The sequence below is a fragment of the Temnothorax americanus genome, unplaced genomic scaffold, assembly GCF_048541705.1.
Source record: "Temnothorax americanus isolate GAGA-0224 unplaced genomic scaffold, ASM4854170v1 Scaffold44, whole genome shotgun sequence".
Classification (NCBI taxonomy): Eukaryota; Metazoa; Arthropoda; class Insecta; order Hymenoptera; family Formicidae; genus Temnothorax; species Temnothorax americanus.
In genome coordinates, this window is record NW_027509591.1 from 1,173,816 (window position 1) to 1,191,400 (window position 17,585).

The window sequence follows — 17,585 nt, forward strand, 5'->3', positions numbered from 1 at the left end:
AAATTCATCTTGTGTAAATGCCAAGTAAATGCCATAAGTATTCAGATTATTGGTATTTATTTAGAATAGCTACTGCACCTCAAATATCGATAAAATTAGGCTTAATCGATTCGTTTTTGCATAAAACGAAAGAATCTGGCAGAAAAATGCGGCGGTCTGCCCAGCGAAGCGAGATATTTAACGTTAAAGTTGACGACTCTCAGGTTATGAAACCTGGTCATACCGACGAGATGTAGCGACTGTGGTAGCGACATGAACATGCCCCGCGGCCACATGCGCATGCTCTGTCAGCTCTGTGGCCACATGCGCATGCTCCGTGTCCGCACGCGCATGCAAAAGTGCGCGAATTTGAAACGTATGCATACTTATAATGCATAAATATAAATATGTACTTTTTATATACGAACTTTTCTCTGCTTTAACAAATTATTTGTTAAATAATTTGTTAAAGCAGAGAATAGTTGGTATATGGAAAGTACATATTTATATTTACAATGAATAGTTGGTATATAAATATGTACTTTTCATATACCAACTATTCTCTGCTTTAACAAACTATTTGTTAAATAATTTGTTAAAGCAGAGAATAGTTGGGGTATGAAAAGTACATATTTATATGTACAATGAATAGTTGGTATATAAATATGTACTTTTCGTATACCAACTATTCTCTGCTTTAACAAATTATTTCTGTTTCGTTAACTTCGACGCATAATATCTGTAGCAGAAATAATTTGTAAAGCAGAGAATAGTTGGTATACGAAAAGTACATATTTATATACCAACTATTCATTGTACATATAAATATGTACTTTTCATACCCCAACTATTCTCTGCTTTAACAAATTATTTAACAAATAGTTTGTTAAAGCAGAGAATAGTTGGTATATGAAAAGTACATATTTATATACCAACTATTCATTGTAAATATAAATATGTACTTTCCATATACCAACTATTCTCTGCTTTAACAAATTATTTAACAAATAATTTGTTAAAGCAGAGAATAGTTCGTATATAAAAAGTACATATTTATATTTATGCATTATAAGTATGCATACGTTTCAAATTCGCGCACTTTTGCATGCGCGTGCGGACACGGAGCATGCGCATGTGGCCGCGGCACAGTATAACCATACCCAGTAGCGACACTGAGTGTCGGCACCTTTGATGTAGTTGTCCTCAAGTCACGTGGTACGTCGCCATATTGTCAGATGTACCGGCGCTACAATTGAAATGTACATATATAATTAAAAAATGTATATGAGTATATATAATCAAAAAAGATTTTTTGCGCAATTTTAATTATAATCCAAAGAATTTCTTGAAGTAGAAGAAATGAAAATAATACTTCTGTGTATTTTGTATCATTTTATTTCAAAATTTTTTGTAACTTATTGTGTAAATAGAATTGTAAAATGTATACAAAATATATATAATTATTGAGCTCAAAAGCGAATATAGATCATTGGGCGCAAAAGCTAATATTTTTATTTGTTCTGTCATTGAGTAAAAAATGCATAAAAATATTTAAAAAAATACTTATGTTTATTCCGAATACTTGCGTTAAAATTTCATAATTTTTACTGAAAATTTTAGTAATATATAAATATTAAGATATCCATTTTTTTTTAATTAATTGTTCCTCATGGACATCCTTCAGTAGAAAGAATGTGCTCCAAATGTCAATGTCAACTGAAACAATAATTGGAATAAGTGAAAACATGTAATATTCACTATCATTATGTGCTGTTACTGTATAATACTTACATAAAAAATAGTAAAAATGTTAAAAAAAGTAGCAGAAATGTTAAAAGGAGTAGCAGAAATATTAAAAATTTATTTCAGAAAGTAACACATGCATTTTGACATTCACAAAGTTGCTAAACACATTTAGTTTTATAACAATAAAATTATAAACGAACTTCAATAATAAATTTAATTAACGAAAACACATTTACTTTTATAAAAGTAGATATTAAATAATTTGCATTTATAAGGAAAATACAGACATTAAATTCTAATCGTGACGTAAAATTATAGTTTTTCTGTGTCCGGATTGCGATTTGAAACGTTTATTAATAAATTTTAATGTATAAAATAGTCGAACTCGAGCATATAATTTCAATAAATAATTATGCGGAAAATGTTGACACGGATGAATAAATTCAACTTCTTTAAAAATGGTAATGAGGATACGAATTATATGCTTTTGTACAATCAATTCCTCAATTTTAGAAAAAAATAAATTTTCCAACGTTTTAAGATATATTACGAAATCATCGTGCGGCATAGATAAATTTCCGAAAGGATTATCTTCAGTAGAATTGTAAGCCCTAAAGAAACAGTAATATGAAGTTTCATTTAAGTCGATGTACGAGTGTGCATATTGAGAACAAATCTCACACGAATGTTTTTGAAGACATTTACGTATTACGTATCCACAAATATATCGGAACGCATCTTGTTCGTTTACGTCCATCTGACGATAATCATGATCATCCAAAAGTATTGGTGTAATGTCATCTGTCTTAGGTTCAACATCCATATAATTCTTCTCTCTAAAGTTTGTAATAGCTACAAATATATCAGCACTGTCTCTTTCACAATTTCCAGTTTCAGCAGTACAATATTTCATAGAAAAAATTTTTCTGAATGAATAAAAAAACTGAACTGGGGTAGGATTAATAACATTGCCGTTCAATCCTCGAATAGCCGAAAAAAAGTGTTCCAAACAGTCCTGAGTAAAACGGCGTAATAATAGAAATTGCATTTCTGGAAACACATTTTGCAAATGTTCCCACATTTGAAGAAGAGAATTTATATTGTGTTTCATGCATTTGAAAACTTGAACTTTATTAGAAATATTAACACCAGTTTTATTAAATATCGTTATTTTGGATAAATAATCTTCAATTTTTGAAAGAAATTCTAATTGATATTGCGCTCCCCGAAAAGCTTGTTTAAATTGTGATGGATGTTGAACCGAAGATGAATTGAATAGATCAAAGTAATCGTTCATATTTTGGATAAAATCTGCTGTTCTAAGTGCAATTGGAGCAACCGCAGGTTTAAAAGCTCCAGAAATTACCATTTTCCTCAAGCTACTACTCACTGTAAAACTCAAAATTTGTGTAGCCAAATATACTTTCATTTTATCGAAATTTGAAAATTTCATATGCTTATCAGTGAGTTTAGGTGCAAGTCGAAATTGCCTAGTTTGATCTTGTTGAAATAAATCATCAACGCACTTCCAAGATATAGGTTTAGAGTCATACTCAATAATATTGTCATGGAAATTATTCCTGACAGCTTTAATTATATGAGGTGAATCAAAAAGATGTGAGATTCGCTCGTTATTAACAAAAAAAAATGGATTGTTCTCTGTCACACCTAAGTATTTAGCGGTTAATTTAAAATTCCCTCCCATGTCTGAAACAAACGCTACTACTATAAACCCCGCATTTTGCAGTTTTGTAATTGCTTGAGGAATAATGGTTGTTAATTTCCTAGCAAAAAATGAAGAATGAAGAAAGAAGTAAGCCAAAGGTTGTTTCCAATTGTTGCAAATCCCTCTGATCATTAAAACTGCAACATTACATGCTGGAAGATATGATTTACCATCACCCAAGTCTTCAAATCCAATGACTTCATCCTGACTTATATTATAATACAGATTTGCTTTAATTGATGCTTCATCAATGCATAAAATGCAATACTTCTCGAGAGGTGACGAAGAAGCCTGTAACTTTTTTTTCAAAACATCGAAAACAAAATCATGCAAACCTGGAGTAATTTTCAAATGTTCAATCATGCGTTGTAAGGTTCTTACACTGGGAAGGATAAATTTTTGTGCAAAAGAATTATAAATTCTGCCTCCCCCAGAAAACAATATATCTAAACAAAACTTTTTAAATGGAAGCGAATATTTTCGTCCTTTGGCTGACTTATATCTACTAAGACGTACTTGAGTTTTTACAAAATTTGCAATCTCTGGTGGTAGAAATTCGTCTGTAGCTTCACAATATTCATTCAAGGACATTTTTTGTCTTATTTTTGAAGTTTGTATCTTATTTTTCTGTCGTTCTAATTGTTGTTTTAATTTTCGAATTTCTCGATGTAACGCTTCAATTCTGCCTCTCAAAATTCTTTTGCGCGGGGAATGATTAGAAAATTTTGGCTCTGTTTGACTATATTGATGCAACTGTTATGGTTCTGTTTGAGCATATTGATCCAAATATTGTAGCTCTGTTTGAGCATACTGATGTGACACTGATTCCACTTGCTCATGTTCATATTGCCCATGATGGTCGTTAACTATAATATTTAAAAATACTACATCACTTATGAAACTTAAAAAATTAATGATTATATTCCATTCATTACAAAGAAAGAACGAATATATAAATTATAATAACCATACATCAATTTTATTTTCTAATTCACAAAAATTTCATGTTACTAGCATTAGTTAATTCTATATTGAACTAAAATTATTACCTAATATTGACTGACATTCAACTTTGTCTGAAAAGCCAGTTTCAAATAATTCCAATTGTTGCTTATCATAGTTAGATTTAATGATATCACACTCAACTGAAATATAGTAATTATGTTCACAAAATTTTTGATATTTCCAACCATACACACACACACACACACACACACACACACAGAGTTCAAAACTGCTTACCTGATATTACTGTATTTTCCTCAGAATCATCACTCAAATTAAATGTTGCGTTGTTTTCACTTGATAATTCAAAAGATTTATCATTTTCCATTTGTTCGGGGATTGCATGTGGTTGAAGTCTGTTTTTCAAATCGTTTAAAAACATCGACGATTTAAAATAATCACCACAAACTTTGTAATTTTTATATAAATTTTCTGGTGACGTGTTAATTTCGCGACCACATTTTTCCAACCACAATTTTGCTCTGAAAGATGTTTTGTATAAAATATTAATGAAAAAACACTTGATATATAATTCAATTAACAAATCCGCTAATGGAAATTATTTTTACCTATCTGGGTCTTTTGGAAAACGAAAAAAACTGGGACCAGATTCACGCCCAGAAATATTTGAACAATTCTTCATGGCACAACTATATCCACCTCTCTTCATTAACTTCATTTTAATGTAGCACGTCACACCCGGAATTTTCTTATCACTAATAAAAAGACACAATTTATTCAAATAAAAAATATGTCATAAAACTGTGGAGGTTGAGGTTACCTACGATGTTCGAGACGCAACTGGGCGCAACCATGTTGTGAGATGTACGGACTCGCACATGCGCACTAAAATTTTATTCCGGGTCGGACGGCTGAGTGTCGCTACTGGGTATGGTTATACTGTGGCCGCGGGGCATGTTTCTGTCGCTACCACAATCGCTACATCTCGTCGGTATGACAGGTTTCATAACCTGAGAGTCGTCAACTTTAACGCTAAATATCTCGCTTCGCAGGGCAGACCGCCGCATTTTTCTGCCAGATTCTTTCGTTTTATGCAAAAACGAATCGATTAAGCCTAATTTCATCGATATTTGAGGTGCAGTAGCTATTCTAAATAAATACCAGATTATTTTTAATAGTATTAGAAACAAATAATCAATTTGTATGGAAAAGTTTCGTGATAAAACTGAAAAATTTATAGACAAATGCGCAATTGTCTATTGACAGCCATTTGTGCAGACTCGATTCAGGATGCAGTCGTCCCATGTAGAAGAAGAAGCGGAACAAAAAGGAAGCATAGTAGGGGATAACCAATCAGAACGTTTCTTTAAAAGACGATAATATGTATAATCACCAACGAGATACTATTAAAGACCGACAACCCTAATTTTTGTGACTACCAAAATCTCATTGTATGCTAACGCCCTCTTAGCAACTTCGCGGCCAAAAGGAAATAAGAGATGTGTCGATAAATTATTATTATAGACGCGCCCGTAATATTTTGTTTTACCTACAGACTTCTAATATAAAAGGCTGTTTTACCTTAGCAATTCACTATAATTTTATATTTAGTAACATGTAAAGTTACGAATATTTCAGAAATTGTATTGGACTCACAAATGAATTGGAAAATATTGATTTGGAATACAAACACGTTTGTAGCAAGAATTATGGATAATATGTAAGGACCTGAAATATTGTCAATATTTACTCGATTCTGTGTTGACACTATGATCTACTATCGATGCCATTGGAACCGCATCAGGAAGTAGTTTTTTTTAGACTCTTCCCGAGTCTCCTACTAAATTTTTAAGCCATGTCTTATCTTGGAATTGACCAGGTAGAAAATGTTCTGAACAAACTCGAGCTGCAAAAAACGTTACATAATTTTTATATATTTTACATATGCAAATTAATAAATATTTTATACATCTTTATAAAGCATGTAGCACGTTTTTATTCATATTAATTACACAAGTATTTTTTAAATTCATAAACAAAATTCATACAATAATATTGTACACTTACCAGAAGTAGGGTTAATGTTCTCTTTGCAGAAAACTTTCCACTTTTCTATCATTTCCGTCTTCCTCGGAAATCCCAAGAAAGTAATGTTTCGGTTTTTTTGCGTTTTGCGTGTTATTTTTACAATTTTTTATTGAACACGACGGCATTTTTTACAAATTTTGCACTTCTGACTGTGTACTAACTCACGGAAACACACCGACACAATAATCTGTTAGTATGAGTTCAAAATGGACGGTTTTTGTCACGAATCGCAGAACAGACAAAAATGTGTCCGCAATACGAGCACACCTTATTACTTCACCATGATCCTGTATTCGTATGTATTTGACCGGAAATGAATGTCCGGGAAAGAATCTACCATATGAAATCGTTTGTATTTCGTATGAAGACTTTTGAAGTGCAATTGAAAAGGTTTGTGAGTCATTCGTTTAATTGTAATTAATTAATTATTTTTACACCATGCATTTAGCCGAAATAGATAAATTAATAAAAGTTTTTATACGGAATCGTTTGTATTTTGTATGAAGAGTTATGAAGTGTGATTAAAAAGGTTCGTGAGTCACTCAGATAATTTTAATTAAATATTTATAAACTCGGTAATTAGCCGAAATATAGATTTTTAGTTATTCATGTTAAAAGAAGAAGGCGCTAGTGTTCCCGAAGGTCCGTTTGCAATCAGAATTAATATGAACGTTTTAAAAATTATTTTATACTGAAATAAATAAATATACAGGCTAATAAGTCTGTAGCTATAAGCGATAGTTGCTAATTAAGTTTGTAAAGATGTACCAGCTGTGCAGGGTGAAGAGCAGGTTATCTCAAAGGCCCTGCCACAACCCAATTAAAAGAGACTTAAATGTCATTACTGCTGAGAAGTACTTCTTGCCATTTAAGTTAGCATGTCAGAGCAACCGAATTGTACATTGCGTTCCACCTTGAATTTTTTTTACAGTCGTTTATTAGGATTGCCCTACTTTTAAATTGAGCGTTTTTTAATGTATTATTATTATTAAACTACCGATATTGATATATTATTAGTAATTTAATATTAAAACTTAACAGAGTGACGTAAACTAATTCGCTCATAGTATTATAACAAAGTATTATGCGTTCAAATTCTCGAAAGCTAGCTTCTTTACTATGCTCTCTCTTTATGTCGATCGATTCAGATAAAAATCTCCGAAGTCTCTCTTTCTCTCGCGATATTCCTAGAGTAAAACTGTACAAAAACTCTACGAAAGTGGCGATATTTTTCACGGATCTGGTTTGAGTCTTGGCTCTTGGGGAAGGTACGCATGTAGAAAGAGTACGCCAACACAGTTTATCCTGCTAAAATGGTTATCAATCTCTATAAGTTCTTTATTGTTTACACATAAATTATAGAATATCTAAACGTTTCTTTTTTTTCGATGTCCTGTGAAATTGTACAATAGAGTTACAAATAAAGATAAAGCCACACTTTACGTATAATCTGATTCAGTCTTTGCTAATGTTACATAATAACGTGCGAAAGAACTAACAGTTAGACTATTTAAGAGGCTATTTAAGAATTTTAATTAAGATACTGAAAGCATAAAACTGTTCAGCTAGCTTTACACAAAGATATTGGTCTTCTTCTTTATGAAATCGTCAAATTATGATTATGATACATTTCTACATTATTACCAGCATCGAATCTAATCTTATTTATCGTGATACTCTTGAGAAACTGTTAATCCATTGTCTTAACTCGATCGCGGCGCAGAACTGCGTCCACCAATGTTGTTCCTCTCCCTCCAATCGATTCCCGTAAAAGCTGTCTACATATTGAACAGTCGATACAACGACGGCGGATTAGTCTGAAATTAAGCACACGTTAACAATCACTCTTCTTGCTAAAATCACAATTCTCTTTTCAATCGCATACCTTGATTATGACATAGACCAGCACGGGAGTCAGATCGTCGGCAGCAGGTATGCCTCTTTTCGACGCCATGGAGAGGAGATTCATGATGGTAGTCGCGCAACGAAATACACACTGCAACTTATCCCTAGGAGTCTTATACGCCGATATCACAGCCAATTCAGCCTGCGCCCATGACGCCATGACCAGTGGCATTCGTAATGATGAACTTTTAAAATGTGTAGGTCCTTGTGATTTGGATGAGTTACGACCTTTGCCAACTTTTTGATGTGACCGTGAAAAAGCTGGTCCCTATATACATCTCCATCTTCATTTAGATAGAGCGCATTGTGGTGCAGCGTGCAGCCACCTGGCCACGTCCTCCGGCGAAGTACCGAGCAGTCCTTGCTCCTGCAAGTACTGCACACCCTTGCCGGGCTTCCAACTAAAGATCTCGATACCGGCCTCCCATACCTCCTTTTGTTTCTGTACTTCATACTGCTCCGGCGAGTCCGGCACCTCCTTGTTGCCAGTCAGACTGGAGACTGGAATTGGCCGACGAGAGGCTGCCAGCACTGCCGTAACGTGGTAGCGGGGTCTCCGGCATCGTATCCGATGGATGTGACAATGGTTGCTGATCCGCTGGCACGCTGGGATTTACGTAAAGATCCCGACTCCACTCCACCATGCATTTCAGAATAGACACGAGGCACTCGAGACCACGAATGCGCATGGATTTCTCCTGAAAGAGCAAGACACTAATATTACAAACAAAACTTTATATTGCTTGTTTCGAAGAACATTCTCTGTTCCAAATAATACACCTATCCTGTCATCCTCTTTCTTATAACGCACCTGATTTGGCGATGCACCTAGCTCCAGAGCTTGACAACCTTGAGCAATCTTAGAGAGATCATTGACGAGCTTCTCGAAGAGATTCGCTGCTGAGATCGCAATCGTAGTTAACGTAGATGTCGACGACGCTCTGGGCATCCGCGCAGATCCTCGTAAGCGCATGTATGACCATCCACTTGTGCTCAAAAGAGCTGCTACAGGTCTCGAGGATGTTCATAAAGATCTCCTTAAAGAACACCTCAATCTGCATCTTAAGGTGCATCTTGAAACGGGCGAGCAGCGCCAGGAACAGCGCTAACGACAGCTCGAACACTTCTGGCACCAAAGACACGCCATTCTTCGACAGCACGACACATAAGTACTGTTTAATGGCGATAACAAACATCTCGTTAGAGCGCAATATTGGACCGGCATTCTGCAAGATTCCCAGAAGTAACTGAAGCGACAAGATCTTGGAACGGAGCTCGTGCGATATTGGATCGGGAGTGCCGTCCGGCAGCGGTTTCATAGAGAGCTTGCAGAGAGCGCGAAACACCAGGACTGCATCATTTTGCAGCACATGGGTGAATTTTGCAGTTACCATGTTGTCATTCTCAGCGGCTGCCTCGTCACCGTTGTTCTCCGGACTACCGTTCTCCAAACTGACTTCCTCTTCCAATGGCACCACGGATTTTACTACATCATCAAGAATACTCTTGACAATTGTTTGAGAATCAATGTTATCATTACTAGGAGCATTCTCTGGACTAACCTTGGCTTCAGTTTCGCCGTTCGCTATGACAGAACCCTCCTGCTGATGTTCCCCATCAAGCCTCACGATCTCTTCCTCCGCCTGAGTCTCCATTCGCACGAAGATCACGTTGATCATTTGCGTGAGAGTCGCACGGGCTGTTGTTTGATTCACCAGGTTGCGCGACGCCAAGTAAACGTTGTAAACAGTACGAATTGTTTAACAGTACCGTACTCTCGTGTACCTCCACACCTCCGCTGGCTTGTCATTACAGTCAGCAGAGCTTTAATAATCTGCAGCTGCACACCCTCATCGGTCTGTGGACCGGTGAAGCAACCGCAGATTGTCTCGACAATGCGCACAATCAGCAGCTTGTTAGGCTCCGTTGAATCAGGCACATTGCCAGTGAGATGGCTATATGCGATTAACTTATTCTGCAGGCAGTCCAGTGCAGTGTCACCACAATCCGTAGTGACTAGCTCTGATATGCTGATTCAAATGGCAAGAAGTACTTCTCAGCGGTAATGACATTTGAGTCGCTCAATTGGGCTGTAGCAGGGCGTTTGAGATAACCTCTTTACCCTGCACAGCTGGTACATCTTTGATCTCGTTACGGAGGTCCTCTGCAAGACAGAATATTAGTCACAAACTTAATTAGCAACTATCGCTTATAATTACAGACTTATTAGTCTGTATATTTATTTATCTCACTATAAAATAATTTTTAAAACGTTTATATTAATTCTGATTGCAGACGGACCTTCGGGAACACTAGCGCCTTCTTCTTTTAACATAAATAACTAAAAATCTATATTTCGGCTAATTACCGAGTTTATAAAAATTTAATTAAAATTATCTGGGTGACTCACAAACCTTTTTAATCACACTTCATAACTCTTCATACAAAATACAAACGATTCCGTATAAAAACTTTTATTAATTTATCTATTTCGGCTAAATGCATGGTGTAAAAATAATTAATTAATTACAATTAAACGAATGACTCACAAACCTTTTCAATTGCACTTCAAAAGTCTTCATACGAAATATAAACGATTTCATATGGTAGATTCTTTCCCGGATATTCATTTACGGTCAAATACATACGAATCATTTTCAGCGGCAAGAAGGTCGCATGACCACACGTGACGTCGGCGTCAATTGAAATTCATGAAAAGGAAAACAGCGTCAAATTTTCGGCGTCTTCGCGCTGCTTTGGCTTTGACGCTAAAGCTGAGAAAATCCAGATTTCTTTGCTTGACGCTAGCGTCAGATCGAAATCACGTGATCTCGCGATACGCTGAAACTGGCTGAAACGAGCGTCCCATGAATTCGCATACAGTTCATTAAAGTACCGGGAGTCGCCACTTGTGCAGTAGGAGCGCGTTTGATGTTTTTTGCATAAAAAATAGCCAACAGCCAACTGGCAGTCTATGGTTATATAGTCAAAGGTTCCGACTATGAATACGAGCCTTATTATGAGTGATTTTGACGTGCAACTATCTTTGACATATTTCTCAATACATTTTTTAATGTATATTTGCATGGTATATAGCATGGTATTTACATTAAATTTAAAATTTTTGTGTAACATAAAAATACATATTCTGTGTAATATCATATTAATAAATAGGAAAATCTTTTTTGGCAAGAATTTTTGTTTTCGTAATCTGTTAATATCTTGTTGATTAACATTGAGGTTATCACAATGAAAAAAATTAAATAAGATGCAGAGCGATTGAATTGTATTGAATAATATATATTTCAGGAATATTATTCAGATATACAATTTATGATGTCATTGTCAGTAGATGCAATTGCATATCATGCAGCAGAAACAGTTATAAACATAAACATTTTAAGACAGATAGAAGATGATCTTGACATAGATGAGAAGATTTCTATATTATTTTTAATAATAGACAATTATTCAAATGGATTTAATAATATTTTCAAACTTTTTCAAACAAAAACAGAAAATGCTTACGTAATTGTAGATTATGTAAAAAAACATCCAGAAAATTGGGAAGAGAAAATCTTAGAGGCATTATGTATTTTGAACAATCAGGAAGTAATAAGGAAACTAAGAGTATCGTTCAATGATTTAAACTTACAGTATGTTCCAAAGCTCATCTTATATTCAAGAAGTATAAATACAGTTGCAAAATGTTTATATAGATTATGTGAATCTTTGAATGAAAATGAACAAAAACTATTATTAAATAATGTTAAATCTGAAAACTGTAATTATGAACCATTATTGGATAATGTAGACTATCTTGAATTACATATGCTTTATTGGATACAAATTGGATATATAACAATTTCAAAAGGTATGTTTACTTTAATATATAATCTGTGTAAAGTAACAGCTTATTTAAACAAACAAAAAGTAAAAAATGTTTCTTAAAACAAAAATTTTATTAGACTATATGATATATCAAGTGTATCATTTTAAGTGATTCAGCTGAATATCTCTTGAAGTAAAAGAGATTGAAAAAATTGTTTCAGACAAAAGTTGTTTGGTTTGAAGGGGGACATAAGATGGTGTTATTGGTTTGACCATGGATGATCGTTTAAAGCTCACGTGAACAACACCTTTAATTTCTTAAATGGAAACCCCTATTTTTCAATGCATATTTTTGTAGCTAATCTCGAGAGCTTTTCAAAACATTATAATAAAGTATATTTAAGAAAAAAATATGTAATTTGCAACACGCATCTGCATATTTTTTCTTAAAGAAACTATGCCTTTTTTCATACCAATTGATTTGTCTCATTATTCTGTGTATAAAAGTATTGAGGTAACATTACCGAAAAATTAATGTTTTACAAGATATTTTGTATTTTATGTCAAAATACTAGAACTTTCAAGCCTCATAATTCCAAAAGTTCTTAACGAAAATATACTTTATTATAATGTTTTGAAAAGTTCTCGAGATTAGCTATAAGAATATGCATTGAAAAATAGGGGTTTCCATTTAAGAAATTAAAGGTGTTGTTCACGTGAGCTTTAAACGATCATCCATGGTCAAACCAATAACACCATCTTATGTCCCCCTTCAAACCAAACAACTTTTGTCTGAAACAATTTTTCCAATCTCTTTTACTTTAAGAGATATTCAGCTGAATCACTTAAAATAATACACCCTGTATATATATATATATATATATATATATATATATACACATGATAACTTAGTTTTGTTTATTTACCTAATAAACTCGAAATATTTTTACATGTTACGTATATTACAGTAAATGATATATTACAAAGAATTTTTTGTGTGTATATAAAAAATTTTTTCTTTTTATATGTATTTTATTGTGTGTATTTTGTATAAATATAAATATATTATATTTTAAAACATTTAGAAGATTTAATTAAACATTTTGATGAACAATATATTAGAATGGAATGAGCATTCTATAGAACTTAAATTAGTGTTAATAATATAAGATTAAATAAGTTTTTATATTGTTCTATTTTTAGATAAACTGCATAATATGAAGAAATTATTAAAACATTTAAAAAAATTTAAAGATGGCCGTTTAAAAATAATTTGTATTGAATTGAAAAAATTAGAAAATAATCTACATGTTGTTGATAATTGCGGAACTCTTGGAACGTATGATAAAAATTACTTACAATTGACTCCGCTAGAAGTATCATCTCGCACTGAAAGGCATCATTACACAAGGACTATTAATAGTGGATTATTTATTATTATAAATCAGGAACATTTTCAAAAAGAGGTAAATCTTGGTGTTATTGATGGTGGAGATGTTATTGATCTTAATCAGAAATAAAAGTATATTCTATATTTTTATCTTTTCAGTATGAAAAACGATGCGGAACAAAGGCAGATTGTATTACTTTATCTAAAACATTTAAAGCTTTTGGATTCAAAGTTGAGGTATTTCAAGATCTGAAAAAAAGCGAAATGTTAGAGAAAATAAGAAACATTTCAAAAGACCATGGTAAAAAGTATGATTGTTTGTTTCTCTGTATTTTGAGTCATGGATATGAAGGTGAGTAATACTTATATGAATAAGAAATATTTTGATTGGATTTAAATTCTTTTTAGATTAAATCACCATTTACGGTCCGAGCTTGGATCTTGGTAGCCTAATTATTATATATATATTTGTGTATTACACATATCTTTTCCAAACATTAGTAAATTGCCAAGATCTAAGCTCGGGCCATAAATGGCAATTTAATTTAATCTAATTTGATTGTCATAACGGTCGTATATTTTTTGTATTATTGTTGATTTACATCGCCTGAAAAAGACGGTCAAAACTATTATTAACCGATTATTGCGATAAATATTAATTACCACATGCCTTAGTGGTTGAATTGGTATGACATCCTTCTCAGAATGAGGGAGGTTTCAGGTCCGAATATTATCTGACTGAGGTAATATTTTTAGCAATAATTTCTTTACAGTTATTTAAATAGTTAAATCAAATCGATTTAATTACGGGGAAAGTTGGGATTTTACTCCAACGGGAATTGTGTTATAAGTTTGACAAATCTAGTCGGCGCATAATTTAGGCTGCGGTCCACTTGATGCTACAAATGCTTCCAAGTATTTTTCTTCTCCTTTCTTTTAATGAAGAAAGAAGGAGAAGAAGAACGCTTCAAAGCATTTGTAGCGTCAAGTGGATCGCAGCTTTACTAATGTTTGGAAAAGATATACAAAACATATATATGTATAATAATTAGGCTACCAAGATCCAAGCTCGGATCATAAATGGATTTAATTTAATCTAATTTGATTGTATATCATAGCGGTCGTATATTTCTCGTATTACTGTAAATTCTTTTTGTTACAATATACGAGGATGAGTCAATAAGTATTTATATTCTATTTCTATAATTTATTAGAACAACAATAGAGAACGCAGAGAAAGTTTGAGTATTCTGAACCACCACAAACCTTTTTCAATATAACTTGAAAACTATTAAAGATAGCTGAATTTTCTTTACGCTGAGTTGTAATACCAAACGTTTGATACAACGTGTTTGACACTTTATTCATTTTGCAAAAAAATAATTTTTATTATGTTTTAAGGCGTTAATAATAAGTATTTAAGAAGGCGTTAATAATAAAATAGTCTATAATAATTATTATATTATACATTTATTGTATTGTAATTTATTACAATCTTTACCAGTTTCTCCAACATGAAATGGATTTTTTAGCTTATTCCGGATAGTAAGTTGAAAGGCCATGGATCTCAAGTCTCGTCTTGTTAAGCCATAGAATTTTGCTTTCACTATCTCGACTTGTTCAACATTACTATTTTTAACTTTTCATTGGATAAAATAGAACATTGTATAAAATACATCATATGACACTTACTAAATATACCATGTTAAAGTTCTATCTTAGTTTTACATGCAACAAAAATTTACCCTTACAAACTTTCCCCTCCCTCAATGACCTCTTTTACATATATTATAGAGGTCACCCTCTTGAGTAACCTTCAGAAGGTTGTAGCCATCGCTCGTTCTTTATCAAAAAATTATGAACAAAGAAAGTTTGAAAAATATAGCAGTTATTTTGAGTATTGAAAGGCATAAACGACTAATATGTATGTGGAAATAGTATATACATGTATGAACGAAGGAGAGTTATTTGAAGCAGTGAATCATTAATATTAGAATCCCTCTAATCAGAGTCTGAACTTGAAGTTCAGGATATAAGAGAGAAAGAAAAAGCGCTATACATTCATATAGCTTTCTCTTTCTCTCTTGTATTTCTTTCTCTTTCTGTTCTTTTGCTTTCACCAAAAATGCCGGAAGTTGCTGCTGTGTGGCCAGACTCTTATTAAAGAGACTCTAGTTAATATATTAAACAGTCTCTTTGTTGAAGCAGAGAATAGTTGGCACAGAAAAGGATAAAAATGAAGATGAAGGGAGGCACCTCTAATGATCTTGACCTTGACATATTGGAGTTTTTCAACAAGCGACACAAGTCGACACAAACGTGTTCTATTTTTCTTTTTTGGCAATGAGTAACAAAGACAAAACGACACTTGTGTCGACTTGTGTCGCTTGCTGAAAAGCTTCCGTTGTCAAAGACATGACCCTGAGTAACTTTTCCTTAAAACTTCATCGTCGGTCATTGCTTATTTAAATGATAAAAAAAAGGCAACCGCCCCTCCTCTACAGGTAGGGTTGGGTGGGGGTGGACGTTGGTTCGCGTGAAAAGTTGAAAACCTCAACCGTACAATGATAGACCTCGTTTCGCCTTATAAGCAGGGATGAGGTGAGGTGGGATGGTTCTTGTTTTTAATGGAAAATACAATGTCCAGAGAATCATCCACGCGAAGCGAGGTCCGCCCCACCCCTACTTACAAGACAAAATGAGGTCTATTAGTGTACGGTTCGGGTTTTCAATTTTCCACGCGAACCGAGGTTTACCCCCACTCATCCCTGCCTACATGTGTGTGTACTGTTTATACACATATCAGCAAATTACTTCCCTTAGTAATACTGACACAAATTATTATGTATGTATGAAAGTACTTTATTTGCCTCTAAGGGGCTTTAAAGGGCGTTTTTAAGGAACGTACCTAAACCTTTACAACCTCCTACTCTTCTTCCTTTTCTCACAAACCATTGGCGTTTTTCAGGAACGTACCCAAACCTTTACAATTGCTTGCGCTTTCTATCCCTGCCTGTCCTCTCTCTCTCGCTCTCCCGCTCTCTCGCTCGCTCTCCTGCTCCTCAATTGCTTCTCGCTTAATCGCTCTTATATTTATATCTAATATCTAACTTAATTTTAACTTATTTTCTTAAAGTTGGACTTCCGTTTCCTTTGCTTCCTTCCTTCCATATTTTTCTCTCATACGTCTCAATCACACTGCTCTCTCATCCTCACTTCCCTTCTCCTTCCTCCCTCTTGTCGCATTTCCTCTATCGCTTTCATCCATTCCTCTCCCTTTCCTCCTTCTCCTAGTAAATTTTCCACCACATCCTGCCACCCCTCTCCATCCCATTTCTCCCATCTCGTACATTCCTCCCATATGTGTTCCCAAGTTTCATCCTCCCTCTCGCATATCCTACACCTTCTATTCTCCTCCAATGCAGTCCTTCCTTCCCTAATTTCATTACCGAGTCTGAACCTTGCGACCCTACTCCACCTTTTTTCCTCCCAGTTTTTTTCTAAGTATCCTGGAATCCCGTCCTTCCTTATAAATTTATATCACCGCTGTGTTAGATGTAACTATGGACATTAACCAGATCGAGATAATTGAACCTTTCCTTGCAAACGAATAAGAATACTTCGACCAAACGAAGAAGAAGTATTAGAGGTATTAGCCAGACAGACAGACATACATACACACACACACACACACACACACACACACGCACACACGCACACACACACACACGCACACACGCACACACGCACACACGCACGCACGCACGCACGCACGCGCGCACGCGCGCACGCGCGCACGCGCGCACGCGCACACGCGCACACGCGCACACGCGCACACGCACACACGCACACACGCACACACGCACACACGCACACACGCACACACGCACACACGCACACACGCACGCACGCACACACGCACGCACGCACGCACGCGCGCACGCGCACACGCGC

The 17,585-nt window shown here is 34.5% G+C and overlaps 2 protein-coding genes and 1 pseudogene across 10 annotated transcripts in view; 1 reads left to right on the top strand and 2 right to left on the bottom strand.

Moving 5' to 3' along the window:
* Window positions 1-1,104: 1,104 nt before the first annotated feature.
* On the bottom strand, window positions 1,105-7,048 carry LOC143903234 (uncharacterized). 4 transcript variants are annotated; one of them, XM_077416694.1, is made up of 9 exons: window positions 6,485-7,046; window positions 6,168-6,323; window positions 5,242-5,566; window positions 5,026-5,172; window positions 4,694-4,938; window positions 4,501-4,596; window positions 3,622-4,317; window positions 1,566-1,695; window positions 1,105-1,225 (listed from the first exon to the last, which is right to left on the bottom strand). In XM_077416694.1, exons 3-7 carry the CDS (start codon window positions 5,295-5,297, stop codon window positions 4,208-4,210), a joined length of 654 nt encoding a protein of 217 aa, XP_077272820.1. In that variant the 5' UTR covers window positions 5,298-5,566; window positions 6,168-6,323; window positions 6,485-7,046; the 3' UTR covers window positions 1,105-1,225; window positions 1,566-1,695; window positions 3,622-4,207. The 4 variants fall into 4 exon arrangements, with proteins under 4 accessions (XP_077272820.1, XP_077272819.1, XP_077272818.1 ...); XM_077416693.1 differs by lacking the exon at window positions 1,105-1,225 and having other exon boundaries at window positions 1,528-1,695; window positions 3,968-4,317; XM_077416692.1 differs by lacking the exon at window positions 1,105-1,225 and having other exon boundaries at window positions 1,528-1,695.
* A 766-nt stretch (window positions 7,049-7,814) lies between these two features.
* Window positions 7,815-10,550, bottom strand: LOC143903204 (brefeldin A-inhibited guanine nucleotide-exchange protein 2 pseudogene; annotated as a pseudogene). Its single transcript, XR_013258644.1, has 5 exons — window positions 10,525-10,550; window positions 10,196-10,440; window positions 9,222-10,109; window positions 8,391-9,108; window positions 7,815-8,322 (listed from the first exon to the last, which is right to left on the bottom strand). The product of XR_013258644.1 is annotated as a brefeldin A-inhibited guanine nucleotide-exchange protein 2 pseudogene (transcript).
* Window positions 10,551-10,970: 420 nt separating this feature from the next.
* Window positions 10,971-17,585, top strand: part of Dredd (Caspase-8 Dredd) — a 75,291-nt gene continuing 68,676 nt past the window's right edge. For 3 of the 5 annotated variants that reach the window (XR_013258651.1, XR_013258652.1, XM_077416689.1), the window contains exon 1: window positions 13,851-13,983. Coding sequence is in view for 2 of the 5 variants with exons in the window: in XM_077416687.1 (XP_077272813.1) it covers window positions 11,412-11,510; window positions 11,720-12,284; window positions 13,445-13,707; window positions 13,791-13,983 (1,120 nt within the window). In the remaining 3 variants the exon portion in view is untranslated. Of the gene's footprint in view, window positions 11,511-11,719; window positions 12,285-13,444; window positions 13,708-13,790; window positions 13,984-17,585 lie in introns of those variants that run through there. The other 2 variants (XM_077416687.1, XM_077416688.1) reach the window with 2 other exon arrangements.

What these genes read in the sequence shown, in the direction of transcription:
- LOC143903234 (XM_077416694.1), bottom strand. Translation starts at nt 5,297, where the DNA reads ATGTGCGAGTCCGTACATCTCACAACATGGTTGCGCCCAGTTGCGTCT. An exon ending in TTTCCAAAAGACCCAGATAG is followed by an intron (nt 4,939 to 5,025) that starts GTAAAAATAATT and finishes AACATCTTTCAG; the next exon opens with AGCAAAATTGTGGTTGGAAA. An exon ending in TGAATGTCAGTCAATATTAG is followed by an intron (nt 4,318 to 4,500) that starts GTAATAATTTTA and finishes TAAATATTATAG; the next exon opens with TTAACGACCATCATGGGCAA.